At 39.7% G+C, this 15674-nt stretch overlaps 1 protein-coding gene across 50 annotated transcripts in view; it reads right to left on the bottom strand.

The window, feature by feature from the left end:
* TTN (titin) overlaps nt 1–15674 on the bottom strand; it is a 270562-nt gene that overhangs the window by 198334 nt on the left and 56554 nt on the right. For 45 of the 50 annotated variants that reach the window (XM_057316302.1, XM_057316428.1, XM_057316418.1 and 42 more), the window contains exons 46-50: nt 4820–7576; nt 3771–4049; nt 1473–2036; nt 637–918; nt 262–540 (exon numbers count right to left, since the gene is read on the bottom strand). In XM_057316302.1, the coding sequence (XP_057172285.1) occupies nt 262–540; nt 637–918; nt 1473–2036; nt 3771–4049; nt 4820–7576 (4161 nt within the window). The remainder of the gene's footprint in view (nt 1–261; nt 541–636; nt 919–1472; nt 2037–3770; nt 4050–4819; nt 7577–15674) is intronic. The other 5 variants (XM_057316425.1, XM_057316423.1, XM_057316417.1 and 2 more) reach the window with 1 other exon arrangement.

The following is a 15674-nucleotide window of genomic DNA, read 5'->3' on the forward strand; positions in this document are numbered from 1 at the left end:
ACGTGGTTATCAGCTGACAATATGGTCATAGATTATTACGTAACCCACTTTTGTTATTGGAGAGTAAATATTTACAGTCATCTCAGAATAAAGACTGGATGAAGGTCACTGACTTTGTCCCCGAGGTCCCAGGTTAAAGCAAAAGTGAAACATATTTTCATGGGTTAGGAGAAGAAGAAAACCCGCCAGTTTCCCTTCCGTGGATTAAGAAAGCTGTTTCGGCGATTTGTTAAAGAGGCGTTGTTGCGTTCAGGCACTGACCTTTCAGTAAGTGTGTTGCACTGCAGCCACACTTCCCGACTTCATTAGCAACCACACATTCATATTCACCAACGTCTGCACTATTGAAAGAAAAGATCTCCAGAGACACCAGAGACTTCTGAGAAAACAACCTGTACTTTTTACTACTTCGAATTTGCTTCTTGTCTTTGAACCAGCTAATTTCAAAGGGTCCAGTGCCTGAGATTTCACACCGAAGAAGGGCATTTGTTCCTCTCACTATATCTGCAGGCTCAAGGGTTTTGATGAAAGAAGGAGGCTCTACAAAAGCACGAAAGCATGGTATAAGTAATGTGTCCCAAGCAAGTAAAAAGAAAATCTTTTCTCAGAAAACCCGCAGACTTCGATTCAACAAACCTTTGATAACGATTTCAGCACTGCACGAGTCACTGCCAACGTCATTCACCGCCTCACATGAGTAACTGCCACTATCTTCAACTTTGACATCCGTCAGATCAAGCACAGCCTCAGAATTGACGAAAGACATTCGAATAGTGTTACTCTCACTAAGTTCTTTGTTATTTTTAAACCAAGTGACCTGGATCACAGGTGAGCCTTTCAGCTTGCAATGGAGGCGTGCTGATTCACCTGGCAGCATTAAATAAGAGGGGTCCACCTTCTTCACGAAGGACGGTGGTTCTACAAGAAGTTAACAAAAAAGAAAGAGATCTGAAGCACCAGCTCCACAAAAAAAAAAAAAAAAAAAAGAGACATATACCACAAGAAGACACAACACACATCAAATATCCCGATGAAATTTCTGAAAGGGTAGTGGTGTCCTCGATAGTTCTCCATGATTCCATTATTTTAAAACCCTTTCCTGGTCTCTCAATTAAAAAAATAAACACACACAAAAGCAAGCGAACTCTTGTCTTACACAAAAAGCAGACTCTTTGCCTTACACAGAAAACAACTGCCTAAGAGAAGGTCGTTACGGATTGCCTAGACACTTGAAGTTCTTAGAAGAAATCGGAAGCAGGTTTTGTTAATGGCAGACAGTTTTAAAGGAACAGAGTAGCTTCAGAAGAAGACTGAAAATATAAAATCAGACAACACCACAATTTCGCCAAACCAAAACAACTGCTTAGATGAAATTACTTTAATAATAATAAAATGTACGGACTGCACGGTGTGTCCACAGTTTTTCTCCAGCGCATCCTTAAAGTGCAAAATAACATTCATGCATTTCTTACCTCTGATGGTGACTGTTGCTGAAGAAGAGCTGCTCCCAGCCTCATTGGAAGCGGTACAAACGTAAGTTCCTGAATCTTTGAGTTTGGCCAGAGGGATCTCAAGTGATGCTATTTTATCTTCAAAATAGATCTTATAATCTTTCCCAGGGGGGAGTTTTTGCCCATCTTTATTCCATGTTACTGTCACCTTTCTGTCTTCATCCACTTGGCACTCGAGGTGGATCTTCTTATTGATTGCTGACTGCACAGGTTCTAATTCTTTAATGAAATGTGGCTTGTCGATGATGATTAACTCAGCTTGGCAGATGTCAGCTCCAAACTTGTTAGAAGCTTTACAAGAATAAACTCCTCTATCTTGAATTGTAAGATTTGAGAGTTCTAAACTGTGTTTATTTTCTGCCTCTGAAATCTTGCGGTTAGGGGAAGGTGACAGCGCAGCCCCGTCTTTCTGCCAAATGGTTTCGATCACGGGAGTCCCTAATACTGTGCAGAGGAACTTGGCTGTCTTACCCACAAAAGTTGTAACGGACTTAGGTCTGGAGTAAAAGCTTGGTGGATATGCCTCTGCAAAAGAAATTTTTTTCAACATTATATTTTGTCCCCACAGAAGCTCTTGCTGTCATTATATATTCTAAGAAAGAGAAAAGATGAGTTATATATTTAGACAGACATGAGACATTATTTAATAGGATAATAAATTAATTAGATGAAAAGATTTGTCAAAGGAAAGGGATGAGAGAGTTCTTTATAGAGGAGAGAGACAGTACTTTCAACGTCTCCGTTAAAGGAAAGAACAAATGTTGCTTTGTCTAGCAACGTTAACTTATTATTGTTAAAGATTCGTCCACTTTAGTAGCTGATTAGTTGTCTGAATGATTTGATAAGTAATTCAGCTGCTCCTTTAATTCTGTGAGTTAGAAGACTGTGTAAAGAAGATAAAGAAAATGTACTCGACTCTCCTGAAGAACAGGGACATTAAGTGATAAGAAGGAGTAGTTTTGTGAAGTCTCTCTAACCTTCATGTCAACCATCAGCAAATCCTTCAACGGCCCAACTTTGAATTCATTCCCTAAGTCATTTCCAACTCGTAAAAATATTTCTAGCAGTAATTTCCCATTTCCATTCTGCATTTTGAAGGAAGCCTTTAGGGACCTCTTTCCAATTTAAAAAGAATCTTCCTCCTCCTTTTTCCCTTCTTATTATTTGAAAGCTCAGGTATCAGTCCCCTTACTGAACTGGCCTAATTTGGGTGAAGAGGTTCAAAAGCATCGTTAAGAAGACTGCCAGGCAGCGGATTGCATGGAGACTCTAATCACAAAGTGAAACCCCTAGATGGGTTATCATGGGCCTGGGTTTCAGATTTTTTGAATCGTAAAAGAGCGGCAAGGGAGAGGAAGCTACAAGGAACCATGACTTTGCCAAGCCAAGAACATGTGCTGTGTTTGCCTTTCCCCTTCATGCTTCTACTGGAAAAGACCAAGGGGCTGTCCCGCCCAGATATTTAATGCACGTCTTCTTTCTCTTAACAACACAGGGAATTGCTACCCCAGCGTTTATATTCACACTTTCCCTTGGAAGAAGAAAGCAAAAGAGACAGAGACAGACAGACAAAAGGAAAGCACGACTGATTTTTTTTTTTTTTTTTTTGCTAATGAGGGAATTCGAATACTTGATGAGTGTCAATTAGGAAACTGAGAACAGAATATTTCTGTAGTTGCTCTTATTTTTAAATCAGTAATAAAGCCTAGGGTGAGAATCCTAATTTGTAGTCCTGAATAGCTCCCTATCTTATTTTAGGATTTAAATTCAGTCTCATGCTTGGGCTTTTTTTTTTTTTCAGTTTGTAATTCTGTTCTTAACTGGTTAACTGGTTCCAAATTATCAAATACAATGGGACATTATTTATTTTTTAGTAGCAACAAACTGTCCTGAAACGTGTCATATTCTGTGCCGAGCCAGGCCATGAGATGTTAGCCAAGATATTTCCACCATGCTAGTCGTTTTAAAGAGAGAGAGAAAAAAACCCAAACCAAACTTTCAGGTGTCACTGCTCATTGGATTCCTTGACATTGTTTTCAAAATAATAAGTTATTTTTATTTTTTCTTTAGCTGCTCTTAGAAAGAGGCCAGTACAGAATGAGCTCTCGTCCCACAGGGACTCTGCACGACCTAGCCACCATGTTATAGCTCAGCCACTGGCTTCTCCAGTTGGCAGGACAAGCCAATCCTGCACCTGTACAAAAAGCAAAACAGGCAACAGTGTGAAGCAGGATGACCATCTCGACGTGTGTCATTTACCTGTCACGGTCAGCGTGGCTGTGCAGCTGACGCTGCCGTACTCGTTGGAGGCTTTGCAGGTGTACTCGCCACAGTCCACAACCTGGGTTCGCAGGATTTCCAGGGTGGAGACATACTTCGAAGATCGAATCGAACACTTGTCGCTTTCGTAAATTTCTCGGCCAGCTTTAAACCACTGGAACCGGACATTGGGGGCAGTTTGGACCTCGCAGGTGAATTTGGCTAGGTGGCCCAGAGCTACTTCCAGGGGCTCGATTCTCCTTTTGATCACTGGGGCAGCTGCAGAGGGAAGCAGAGGCCATTAGTCCGCCTCCTTATCAGGGATACCACATTTGTCTTTTTCTTCACACTTTTGTTGCTGTTAATGAAGTAAAACAGTTGAAATTGGTGAGATGGATTGCAGCAGTTGAAGACAAGTGACTGGAAAATGAGAACAATCACTGAAGGTAAAAGAAGACAATAAGTAGCTTTTAACATCTTCAATCGTTACTTTGCAGTGGATTGTGAAAAACACGATTAAAAAGTGATGCCATGGGCTTACATGCATAACAACATGATATATTCTTTAAATATACCATGCTAAGAACACTGTGAACAGCATTTAAAAAAAAGTGGTATACTAAATACAGTGAGGAAGTGAAACAACACCAAAAAAGAAATACAAATAAGAAACACAAATGGACAATTAATCATGGTTATTCTGAATTTAGGGATGAGACTGGCAATTTCAGACAGCGAGGCATTCACTGACAGCTTTTATTATCTATTATTAAAGTATTTTCAAGGAAATATAAACTAAAAAACATATTGGTGTCATGGAACATATGAAAATAACGTTTTATTTTAAAAATAAATAGTAGCTAGATAGGATAATGCACTATCCCACAAGGAGAAGACTTAATAACCATGATTACGTCTGTGGTTTCGTTCTTACTCTATACAAATCACTCTGTGGCAGAGGCAGGTCAGTGAAAACTCAGTGATGGAAACTAAATCATTACGATCCAGTGAACGTTAGAGCTCGAGCCCCCTCATCCTTAAAATCCAACCTCTTTTGACTACAGTGAGTTTGGCCGAAGTTGCTGCATTCCCCTTGTCGTTCAAGGCCTCGCAGGTATATGCTCCTTGATGTTCTTCCGTATTTACTTTGTCGATCACTAGCGTATATGTATTTTGATCTTGTAAACACTTGAACTTTTCATCTGAATGCACTAGTTTGCCCTCAAAATACCAATTCACCTCTTTGGCATTTGTTATGAATGTCGTGAGGTTTACAATGTCACCTTCCTCCGCAGTCGTGTCCACCAAGGGCGTGTGTATGACAGGACCGTCCTCTTCGGCTAAGCTACCCTCAGCTTCCTGTAGCTCTCCTAGGCCCACCTCCCCAGTACCACTTCCAGAGGACTTCTCTCTTGCCTCTGACGGCTTTGGAGTCTCACCCTGTTTTTCCTCAGGGCTAGCAGCCAGAGCAACGCCATCAGGGACAGGTGTGGTATCTGCAACTTTGACCTGACTTTCCACATGAACATAGCTGACCTCTTCTGCAGAGACAAGATGTTTAGACTCGACTTCTGGTTCCCAGATTGCTTCAACCTTCTGTGAATCTAAAAAAGGACCCGGCTCTTCCTGAAAGCCCCCTTTCTGGATTCTGGGATCCTCAGCTGTTAAGACGTTTATCTCCTCACATACAATAGAGCACAGAGCATCCTTCAGTTCAGTTTTCAAGTTAGCCGTTTGAGGATCAATGCCTTCAATAGCAATGGTGAATTCTTCCGTTAGAGTCTTCACTGAGGTAATAAGGTAGGTACACAGAATGCGTCTGGGCTCTTGGGTGAAGTTTATGGCCTTCACCTCCACCTTTTCAACGTTCCTTAACCATTCAGAGAAAAGACTTGGCTGCTCACTGGCCACTGCTGCTTGCAAAGCCCTGCGGATCTGAGTTTTGAGGTTTAATCGTTGTTCTTCTGGAATTCCAGGAAGCAAACTCTCCTTAGGAAGAGTGTCACTTGTCTGCACCTCTTGCACACCATTTATCATCATGGGCTCTTTTTTATACTCACTGGTTTGGTTCAGGGGCACTGCCAAGTGGTCAGAACACTCTTCCTTGAGCAGTACCTGCTTTTCCTCACATGCTAGCGGAAACCTTAAGGACTTGCCTTCCTCAGTCCTGGCTGCAAAATCCTGCCCTGCACTTTCCAGTTGATCTGCACTTTCCATCAAAATTTCATCTTCCGTGCATGTGTGTTCTGAAGGGACCTGGGGCTTGACCTCAGGACCCTTACGACTTTCCATGCTTCCCTCAGCTAAGCTCTGACTCAGGGTGAGAGCACTTTGTGCCTCTTGCTTTGGAAGGGTCAGTCTTTGCTCTTTGTCCATTGCAGATGCTGTCTTTTCTCTTGATGACAGCACTTCCTCAGCCACAGAGGTTGGATATGAATGGGCTGGAGCTTCTTCTATTGAAGACTGTGGATAACTCCCTTCAGGTTCAGCTAGGAAAGTTTTCAGAGGCTCCACCATTAATGACCTAATTTCTTCTATGGACATGGCACTTGGGAAGATTTTTTCAGTATCTGATAGGACCACCTGTGACTCAGGCTCTTGAAGCATTAGGACATCTTCTTTCGGGAGGGTTTTCTGGGACTGGACAATCTGCAGCTGTAAATTGGGAGATGGTTCCTTGATAGGCCGAACGTGAATGGTGCCATTGATGGAAAGAAGTGCCCTGGTGCTTTCTGGATCAGGCACGTTCTGCTCCAACATGACTGTGGATTGCAACTGCTCAGCCACTAAAGTAACTTGACTACTCAGTTCACTGGTTTTAATGATATGCTCATAAGAAAGCTGCTGGTTTTCTTCTGCAATTGAAGCAGCTTTCAAAATGGTGTCATTTACAAAAGCTGCAATTTCCTGCTCTGAGTCAAAGGCTTCGACTGCAGGACCCTTTAGTGACATCTGCGGAAAATCTTTAGTAGCCTCTGGTGTGGGCTCTGCCTCGCAGGGAGCATCAGGCTTGTCTGTGTCTTCCAGAAGCACAAGCAGCTCCGCAGCACAGGTCGACTCACCCCACATATTCTCTGCTTTACAGACGTAGAGGCCACTATCTTCCCTCTGAGGGTCATTGACAATGAATGTTCCAGAACCATCAGGGTTATGGATGATGGTGTAATAAACATTGGTGTAAAGCTGCTTGTTTTCTTTGAACCACAAGACCGTGGGTGCAGGCTCTCCAAGCACCTTGTACTCAAAGACAGCAGGGAGACCCTGAGCACAGTGAATTGGTTTGAACTCCTTAAGGAAGTAAGGAGGACAAGGACCTTCAAACTTTTCCAGATTTTTTTCCACTGGTTCTGGTTCTTTCTCTTTGTGCGCCTCTCCTTTGGAACTAATTTTTAGATAGGCACTGCATACTGTCTGTCCATATTCATTACTGGCAATGCATGTATACTCTCCCTCATCCTCAAATTGGGTGAACAGGATGATCAAACTATGATCATTGCCGTCAAAAACAAATTTGTAGTCAGCAGAAGGGGTTAACATTACTCCATTAAAGAACCACTGAATTTTAGGCTTGGGAATGCCAGTGACAGTAACAGACAGTTTAGCCACATCCCCTACGCTTATTTCAGCATTTGACGCTTCTTTGATGAAAATTGGAACACGGCCTTCCTTTTTGGAATCAAATGTAGTTGACTGAACTGGAAGTTCAGATGAAAGTTCAAGTGTTTCATTTCTATTAGATAACTGAAGGCCAGAGCTATAGGTTTGGAATCCTTCTTCCTCGGCAGACAGAAGAGAACTAGAAAACTCTGCATGGGGAAAAGTGATTATTATTATACTACCAGTTTTATTTAACAACAACAAAAAAATAGAAGTCAAAGAATTATGCACCAACTGATGGTCCTCTTCTGCTTTATTCCTGGAATCATTAGATTATCTTGAGATTTACAAAAAAGCACATTTCTTAATTTTTAATCTTAGCTCATTATATTACGTAACTTCCAATGCCTCCATTTGTGTTAGAGTTTATAAATTTCAAAGCTGTTCTATGAGTTTTTCTCTGTGATATAACCCCAATTCTAAAGTTTGAAAAACTGCTACCTATATATTTATAATAAAAGAATCTGGGATTATTTAAATCAACTTCTAAAAAGATCCAGAATTATTTGTTTAGAATTTTCTTAAGAATGATAGCTATTGTCAAATTGAAGACTGATTATTTCCAAAATAAAATACTTATGTTTCAGTTACTGCTTATAATCTGAAGCTATTATTAAAAAGAGGCTATAGGAAATACTTAATTTGAATTTGTAAGAGAACCACCGGTTTCAGTTACTAGAAATTCGGGCCTTCTCTGGCCATGTAAATTGCCATATTATTTCAACAAAGCTTTTATAATAAGGCTTTTGTTAAGTCAAGGAAATGGGAGGATTAGGAATGAAAGAAAATAACTCCAACATTAAAAATTGTATTGTACTTTATTGTGTGAGAAATATCTATACAGCATTATGGAACAGAAAAACAAAAGAGTGAATAACAGATACTCTTTAAACAGTATCATGGATAACAGGTATAATTTGATAAAAAGGAATTAGGCTTTTCATTAAATCTGGTAGGCATGTAGAACAGCTCTGTTAATAAATAATAGTTTTATTACCTTCCCCAAAAGCAGTATTATTATTTTATTAATTCACTCCCCTTGCATCACATGGAATAGTCATGCCTTATTTCCTCTCTGTTCTGGCATAGAAGCATTAGAAGGCACAACTCTAGTGTCTACTGGCTATAAATACACTGGCAAAATTTATCGATGGCATGTAGAATACATACTCAGTTATTTATTATTTCAATTAGTAAGCCACAAAATCATTGATTAATTTCACATCCTAATGGTGACCACTTAACTTTACATTTATTACTCATGTCCACTTTCCCTTCACTTGAACTCCCAAAATATCTGTAAAGGGAATGAATGTGAATATTTAAAATTCCCCAAAACCCACTAATACATTGAAATATTTTCAGTTGTCTTCCCTTACTTCTAACATGGTGTATTGGCCATAAAAAATAAAGTAAATAAAATTTACATGTGCTGAAACATGAAAGGTATAGTTAAAAGTACATGCATGTAGTAGTAGCAGCTAATAATTATGTCTAAACTCGACTACATATAATACAATGAATTCTCTATCCAGCATCAGAGAAATTAATATTTCAGGCTTTTAAGTTATGTGCCACTGAATCAGAAAAAAATTCCATTTAATTATCTACAACAATAAGCCAAGTAAGTAAGACAAGTCTTATTTTTCTTTCTTCAGTCATTTGTTATTCTGAATATCCTCAATTCAATGCATTTGAGACTAAAAGAATTCTAATGAGCAAAATCAAACTCTTCCTTCCTGCAAATTCAATAAGGCATTACAATGTTTTTTCCCTTCTTCCTTCCTTCCTTCCTTCCTTCCTTCCTTCCTTCCTTCCTTCCTTCCTTCCTTCCCTCCTTCCTTCCTTCTTTCCTGAAACAGGTTTTGAACTGTCACTGCACCAGCCACTGTCCTGTTTGTCATGACCTGCATTTCTAATTTATTGAAACATCCATTTTGTAACTAGGAGTAGAATAAATCCCTAAGTCCTTAAACTGCAGAATTAGTTTTATTTCAGGGATTTATGATGTGGTATATTACATTATATCTATAGTTATTATCATAGGTACTGTGTGCTCACTGGTTGAAACAGAAATGATTGTTGCACAACAGTATATCTATCTGCATGAGTTATGGTGATTCGAAACAGGTAGAACAGATGTTTTGGGGGGTGGGCGGGAGGGGCGTAAGCCTGACTGCTCTGTCTGTATTCTGCACATTCTCTCAATTGCTCCTTGAATTTGGAAGGCTTTAAGGGAATCCCACTGCGGGTATAAAAAATTGATAGACGAAAGAAACAAACAGCTGAATATATGAATTCCTTTGAAAATTAAATTTAAATTGCTTATTTTTTTAGAATTAAAAGAAATATATTTAATATGATCATGATACATAAAAGTTGCTCAATGCAGGGGACAAATCCACCTATTGGGTAACAGTGAGCGATTTAGAGTTGGTGGGAGGAAAGATTCATAACTTCATTACTATATTCCATTATTTTTTCATCATTTGTTGCAAACTAAAATTTATCCTAAATTATATTAAGAAAAGTTACACTGGGATGACACAGAATCACAGAGTTGAACAATCACCTCTGAGGTTTTTTGGTCCAACTCCTCATTTTCAGATAAGAAAACAGAGTTGTCTCATATTTATTTCATCTTATGTGAGAAGATTCACGTTCATGGTGATACATAGATACACTGTCAAGAATTTTGTGAATTTATTATAATCTTGAAAAACAAAGTCACTTTAGAGACATATATACCTTAAATTTGAATGCTTTTTAATTTCTAGTTAGTTTTAAAAAATTCTAATTAATTTAAAAATGAAAGGAAAACTTATCTTGTTATTTGCATATAATCTGAAATACAAATGATAAAATTGCTCGATACTAAAAGTACCCCACCTTCTATTTTCTAATGTCAAAGATTCTGAAATAGGACTACAGTTTAAAATCTCTGTATAAATGTAATATAGTAGTTTCCCCTCTCCCTCAGGCTGATATCAAGTGAATGCTGCATTTAACACTTGATGGTATTTTAAAAGTTAAGAAAATGGGGTGTTCCCAAAAGTGGAAAGGTCTTTCTTTGCATATTTTGCAAATGTACAAATGTCTAGATGAACTCCACCCAAAAAGAAAGCACCATTGGTCCCTTCAAAACCAGCAAGAGTTAAACGATTTAAGAAGAGGGATATTAATAATGAAAATATTTTTAGAAGAGCCAAATATATTAAGTTTGCAGTGTAAAACAGATTATGGAACTAGTTATCAATTGCATGAAGCTGGATTCTGTTGTTTGTTTTATCTATTCTAAGTCCAAGTCAGTAAGCCTGGATTTGGAAACAAAAGGGTTACAATTTCAAAAATGACTTATACTCACAGCAGAGAGGAGATTTACCTTACCAATTTGTCTGCGTGGTCATCTGACCCGGTCTTCCATCTTATGTTTTACTTTACATAAATAGCTTTTCTGCTAAAAGAGAATGCATCTACCGAAACGCTTTCGTGGAGGAGGCACGAGGGTAAAGCAGTGGTACAAACAGTTAGGTAGCCACGGAGATATTTAATCATGCTTGATGATTCACAGCAGAGTTGATACAGTGATGGTTCCACAGTGGAGATCACAGAATATTTACATGTGTTACAAACATGAGATTTCTAAAGAGAGAAACTGTTCTCCAGGGGTTTTCAAGGTATCAAATTCAGATCGAGTAGACCTATTTGGAAATTTATCAGATCTACATAATTTGGAAAATATGGACGCACCCAAATCAATTTAATTGTTACGGAGGCACTGACACTTGGCCCAAGAAACTATGTTAGGGTGAGGGCGGCACAGGTCTCTGCCATTCCTGACTCATTCGTAGCCACACACCTGTACTCACCTTCATCGTCTTTTCCTAAGCTCGTTATGAAGAGGTTGTGGAACCCTATGCCACTTTCCTCAGCACTGAACCGCACCCCTTGCACCAATCTCCCATCTTTGTACCAGTAAACCGTGGGTCGTGGAGAGCCACGGACTAAACACTGGAAATAAGCTGCTGTGCCTAAAGGTGCGTAACAGTCCGAGATACCTTTGATAAACCTGGGAGGCCCTTCCACCACCTGAAATTCAAAAAAGCTGCCTGAATATTTGCTCCTTAAGACTAACTCTTCCTTCAAGCTGCTTAAAGTCACTTTGCTTTTCTTTGTTGTCATAGCAAACACTTCGGCATCTCCCATGGTGAGAAATCCTCGGCAGATGGCCTCTCCTACACAATTCATAGCTCTGCACCTGTATGTCGCACTGTCCGACGGACAGACGTTTCGAATTTTAAGGGTGTGACTTCCGTTCTCCTCACTGATCACATACTTGAGGTTATCCGGTTCAATACACATATATTCTTTATACCATTTAACTTCCGGGCTAGGGATGCCTATGACTGAACATTTGAACACAGCGTCTGAGTTTTCTGGAATTTTAAAATCACAAATAGGCATTATAAAGCGAGGAGGCATTTCAAATACTTCTAAATCAATTTTTAAATCTTTGTCTTCTTCCTCCCTTGAGGCCATATTTGGATCTGCTAAATTCAATGGCAGAACATCCAGACTCACAATCATGCTTTTATGATCAGGAGTAAATTCAGGAACTGTGACTATTTTCACCTGCTTCTCAAATTCTTTAACATCTTTTTCACTTAATTCAACCTCCAAGACAATTTCTTGAGGAGAAGGAGTTCTTGATGATGTTGTGTTTTCCAAATCAAACTCCATGACATGCTGATGTGTTACTGGAGGCGGGAGGGCCACTGCTCTTTCATTTTGGGCTACTATGTCTACTTTTGCAAAGCTCTTTGCTTCCCCTACGATGTTTACGGCATGACACATGTACTCTCCCCCCTCTCCTTTTTGAATGTTAGAAATTTCCAAAGAACACACATTACCCACCCTTTCTATTTTGATTCTCTCATCTGGCTCTAGCAAAGATTTATTTCGATACCATTTTACACCAGGAACTGGAATGCCCTCAACTTCAACAATAAAGCCTAATGTTGTGTTTTCATATATATTCCTTTTGGTCAGAGGTTCAATGAAAGATGGAGGCATTTCATTGTCTTTTGGCTCAATAGCTTCATTGGGTGTGCCAAATGAATCGGAACGCCATAGTTCATTAGCTGAACTTCTCTCTCCTGTAGGTGTATGGAATTGTTCATTTGGTGTACTGTCCTCCCTTTCTATTTTTGATGGGTACCTTTTTAAGTTTCCAGTGGGATTTGGTCCTCCAGTAGGAGTAGAATATCTTTCAACTGTTTCTCCTCCTAAAGGTGTAGAATATCTCTCTATTGTCTCCCCTGGGGGTGTGGAATATCTCTCCAGTGTCTCCCCTGGGGGTGTGGAATATCTCTCCAGTGTCTCCCCTGGGGGTGTGGAATATCTCTCCAGTGTCTCCCCTGGGGGTGTGGAATATCTCTCCAGTGTCTCCCCTGGGGGTGTGGAATATCTCTCCAGTGTCTCCCCTGGGGGTGTGGAATATCTCTCCAGTGTCTCTCCTGGGGGTGTGGAATATGTCTCTGCTACTTCGCCTTCAGAAGGTGTGGAGTACCTTTCAGCAGCTTCCTCTGAAGATGTAGTTCTTTCCATAGTCTCACCTCCTGAATTTGTTGCAGATTGTTTAGTTGTTTCTGAAGGAGTTAAACATAAATCAGGAGACTTTGGAGTTTCAAAATGTTCAACAGAGGACGGTGGGGTATAAAACTGATCTAACTCTGAGATTTCTTCACTGCTTGTACTTCCCACATCGATCGAAATATCAGATTCAGGGGAAAATGGGCGACCTAATGATTCCTGTTGTTGGTTGTAATATTCATACACAGCGTTAAAAGTTACTTCCTCAACCTCCATTGACGTGACTGATTCACTCTGGAGAAGCTTTGTTTCGTGTGCGGTGTCTTTAGTCTGAGGAACTTTGTGCTTTCCAGCAGCAAGTAAATACTGTGTTAGGGAGGTCTCAGAGTCCATTACTTCCATTGTCTGTGCCTCATCGGATTTAGGAAGATTTTCAGAGGAACAAGTTTCCATCTTTTCTCCTTCAGTAGTGGAGACAGAAGTTTCAATCTGAACCTGAACTTCTTCATAACACTGTTCTTTCCCCAAGGCATCAATTTTTTCCCTTATTTTTTCATTTGGATTCTGCTGTTCCTCAGTTATCAAGAATGGAAGGCGCTGGCTCGAGGAGACTTTTGTGTGGCATGTGGCTGCCTCGTGAACATCACCTCTGCGGTCTCCCAAAATTCCAGTGACATATCCCTGTGTCTTTCCATCCTGCTCCTGAAACGAACCTGACTCCGGTTCCTTTTCACAGACTTCTAAGAGCTTTTCCTCACTTGCTGCTTTTTTCAAATGTGAAATGAAACTTCCACTTCCATTTTCTAGAGAACTTTTTTCCTCAGAAATATCAGTTTCTCCTACATCAACAGAGGAGGTTTGAAGTAGGGCACATAATTCACCATGGGTTTCTTCGGAAAAGGATTTAAAAGAAATGTCAGGATTTAAAATTTCTAAATTCTGTTCCGGTATGTGTTTTTCCAAAGAAAGGATATTTTCATCGAAATGGGTTTTCTCCATCACAGTCCTATTTGAAAACTCCTGACTGGAAAACATTTCTGGACTGGTAAATACGTTATTTAGCACACTTTTAGAGCTATTTTCTGTCTCAGATTGTAATGTTTCAGTGCCAGCAATTTCTTCTTTAGAAGGTGTTTCCTGTTGATGAGTATCTGGGCCCTCCTTCACTGTATCTCCTATATGAGAATACATTTGCTTTAGATCAAATACAATGCTCTTGGCATCGGCTATTTCAGAAGCAGGATGTTGGATTTTAAAAGAAGCTTCTTCTGGTTGACCACCATCTAATGCTTGGAATTTTAGATCTGCATTTTCTATTTGAGAGTGGAGCTGCCTTAGTGCTTCATGTTCAGCCCTTCCAGAAATTACAGATTGATCTATGAGACCTATTTCTTTCTGTTGTTCCCTCTCTTGTACTTCAAATTCTTTATGAGTTTGAGAAGAAAGCAGCTTTAAATTCATTACAACGTCAGATGAATCTGGTTCAATATCTGGAGACACTGTCTCTGCCTGATACATATTTGCTTTTAGGTTTCTTGATCTTGATTCTCTTTGCTTTAATGGAAAGTCTCTGTCACCAAGCTTCCTCTGAGGTGGACTGACAAATGATTTCCCAGTAAGTCTTTTTTCTAGAACTCCTTTTTCTACATGTTGTAACTTTTCAAATGCAATGACTCTATGCTTCACATTCTTCCCTGGGTAGTGTCTCTCTTCAAGGGGTTCTTCACATTCGATGATAGATGAATCTTTCAGATTGTAACTATCAGAAGTTCTCTCAGACTGGATATTCGGTAAATAGTCGCTTTGGGCATATTCTTGCACATTTTCCCTTTCTGCATCACCAACTTTTCTGAAATCAGTTTTTACCTCTTTCCTAATTCTTTTAACTTCATTGAAGTCATCAACAAATGGATAAACAGTACCCTCTGCTTGGTACAGCTCTGATTTTTCACTTATATGTCCCTCTTTCCCTTCGCCCTGACACTGTATGAGTTCGACTCTGACAGGCTTGTTGATTTTTATGGCTCTAGAAGCACCATGCATAAATCTGGGTAGTTTTTCTCTAGAATATGTGCAACGAACCCGATCCTTCTGGTCTATCCATTCAACTGTCTCAAGGCTTTGAAAATATTCCCTTACAGAATGTTCTTTTATATTGGATTGGGGAGTAAAAGGACCAGGTGGATAATCATAAAAATGTGCCCTTACAGATTCTCCCCGAGTCTGTTGGTCTCTGGAATATTTTGCATACATTCCACCAATATTTTCTAGTTGACTATACTCCCTGTAAGTGACCGGTTCCACTGTCAGATCTGAGACACTCTCAACTGTTCCTGAATTATTTTCAGCAACACATTTATATTTTCCAGAATCTTGAGAATTGACATCATTAATATATAATCTGTAGCTAAAATTAACTTCTTCAAACTGAAACTTCTGGTTTTGCTTTAATAGGAGCCCATTTTGAAACCATGTTACAGCTGGTTTAGGCTCACCAGACAATAAACATTCAAATACTATGGAATCCCCTTCTCTACACCTGGTATGCCTTGGCATTTCCTGTAACATTCTTGGGGGCTCATTAGTAATATCCGACGAAAATATAAACTTGTGTTTTGGTGACTGGGGAGCCTCATCCTGAGGAGATGCTTCCAA

The sequence above is a fragment of the Ursus arctos genome, unplaced genomic scaffold (genome assembly GCF_023065955.2).
Source record: "Ursus arctos isolate Adak ecotype North America unplaced genomic scaffold, UrsArc2.0 scaffold_1, whole genome shotgun sequence".
In the NCBI taxonomy this organism is placed as follows: Eukaryota; Metazoa; Chordata; class Mammalia; order Carnivora; family Ursidae; genus Ursus; species Ursus arctos.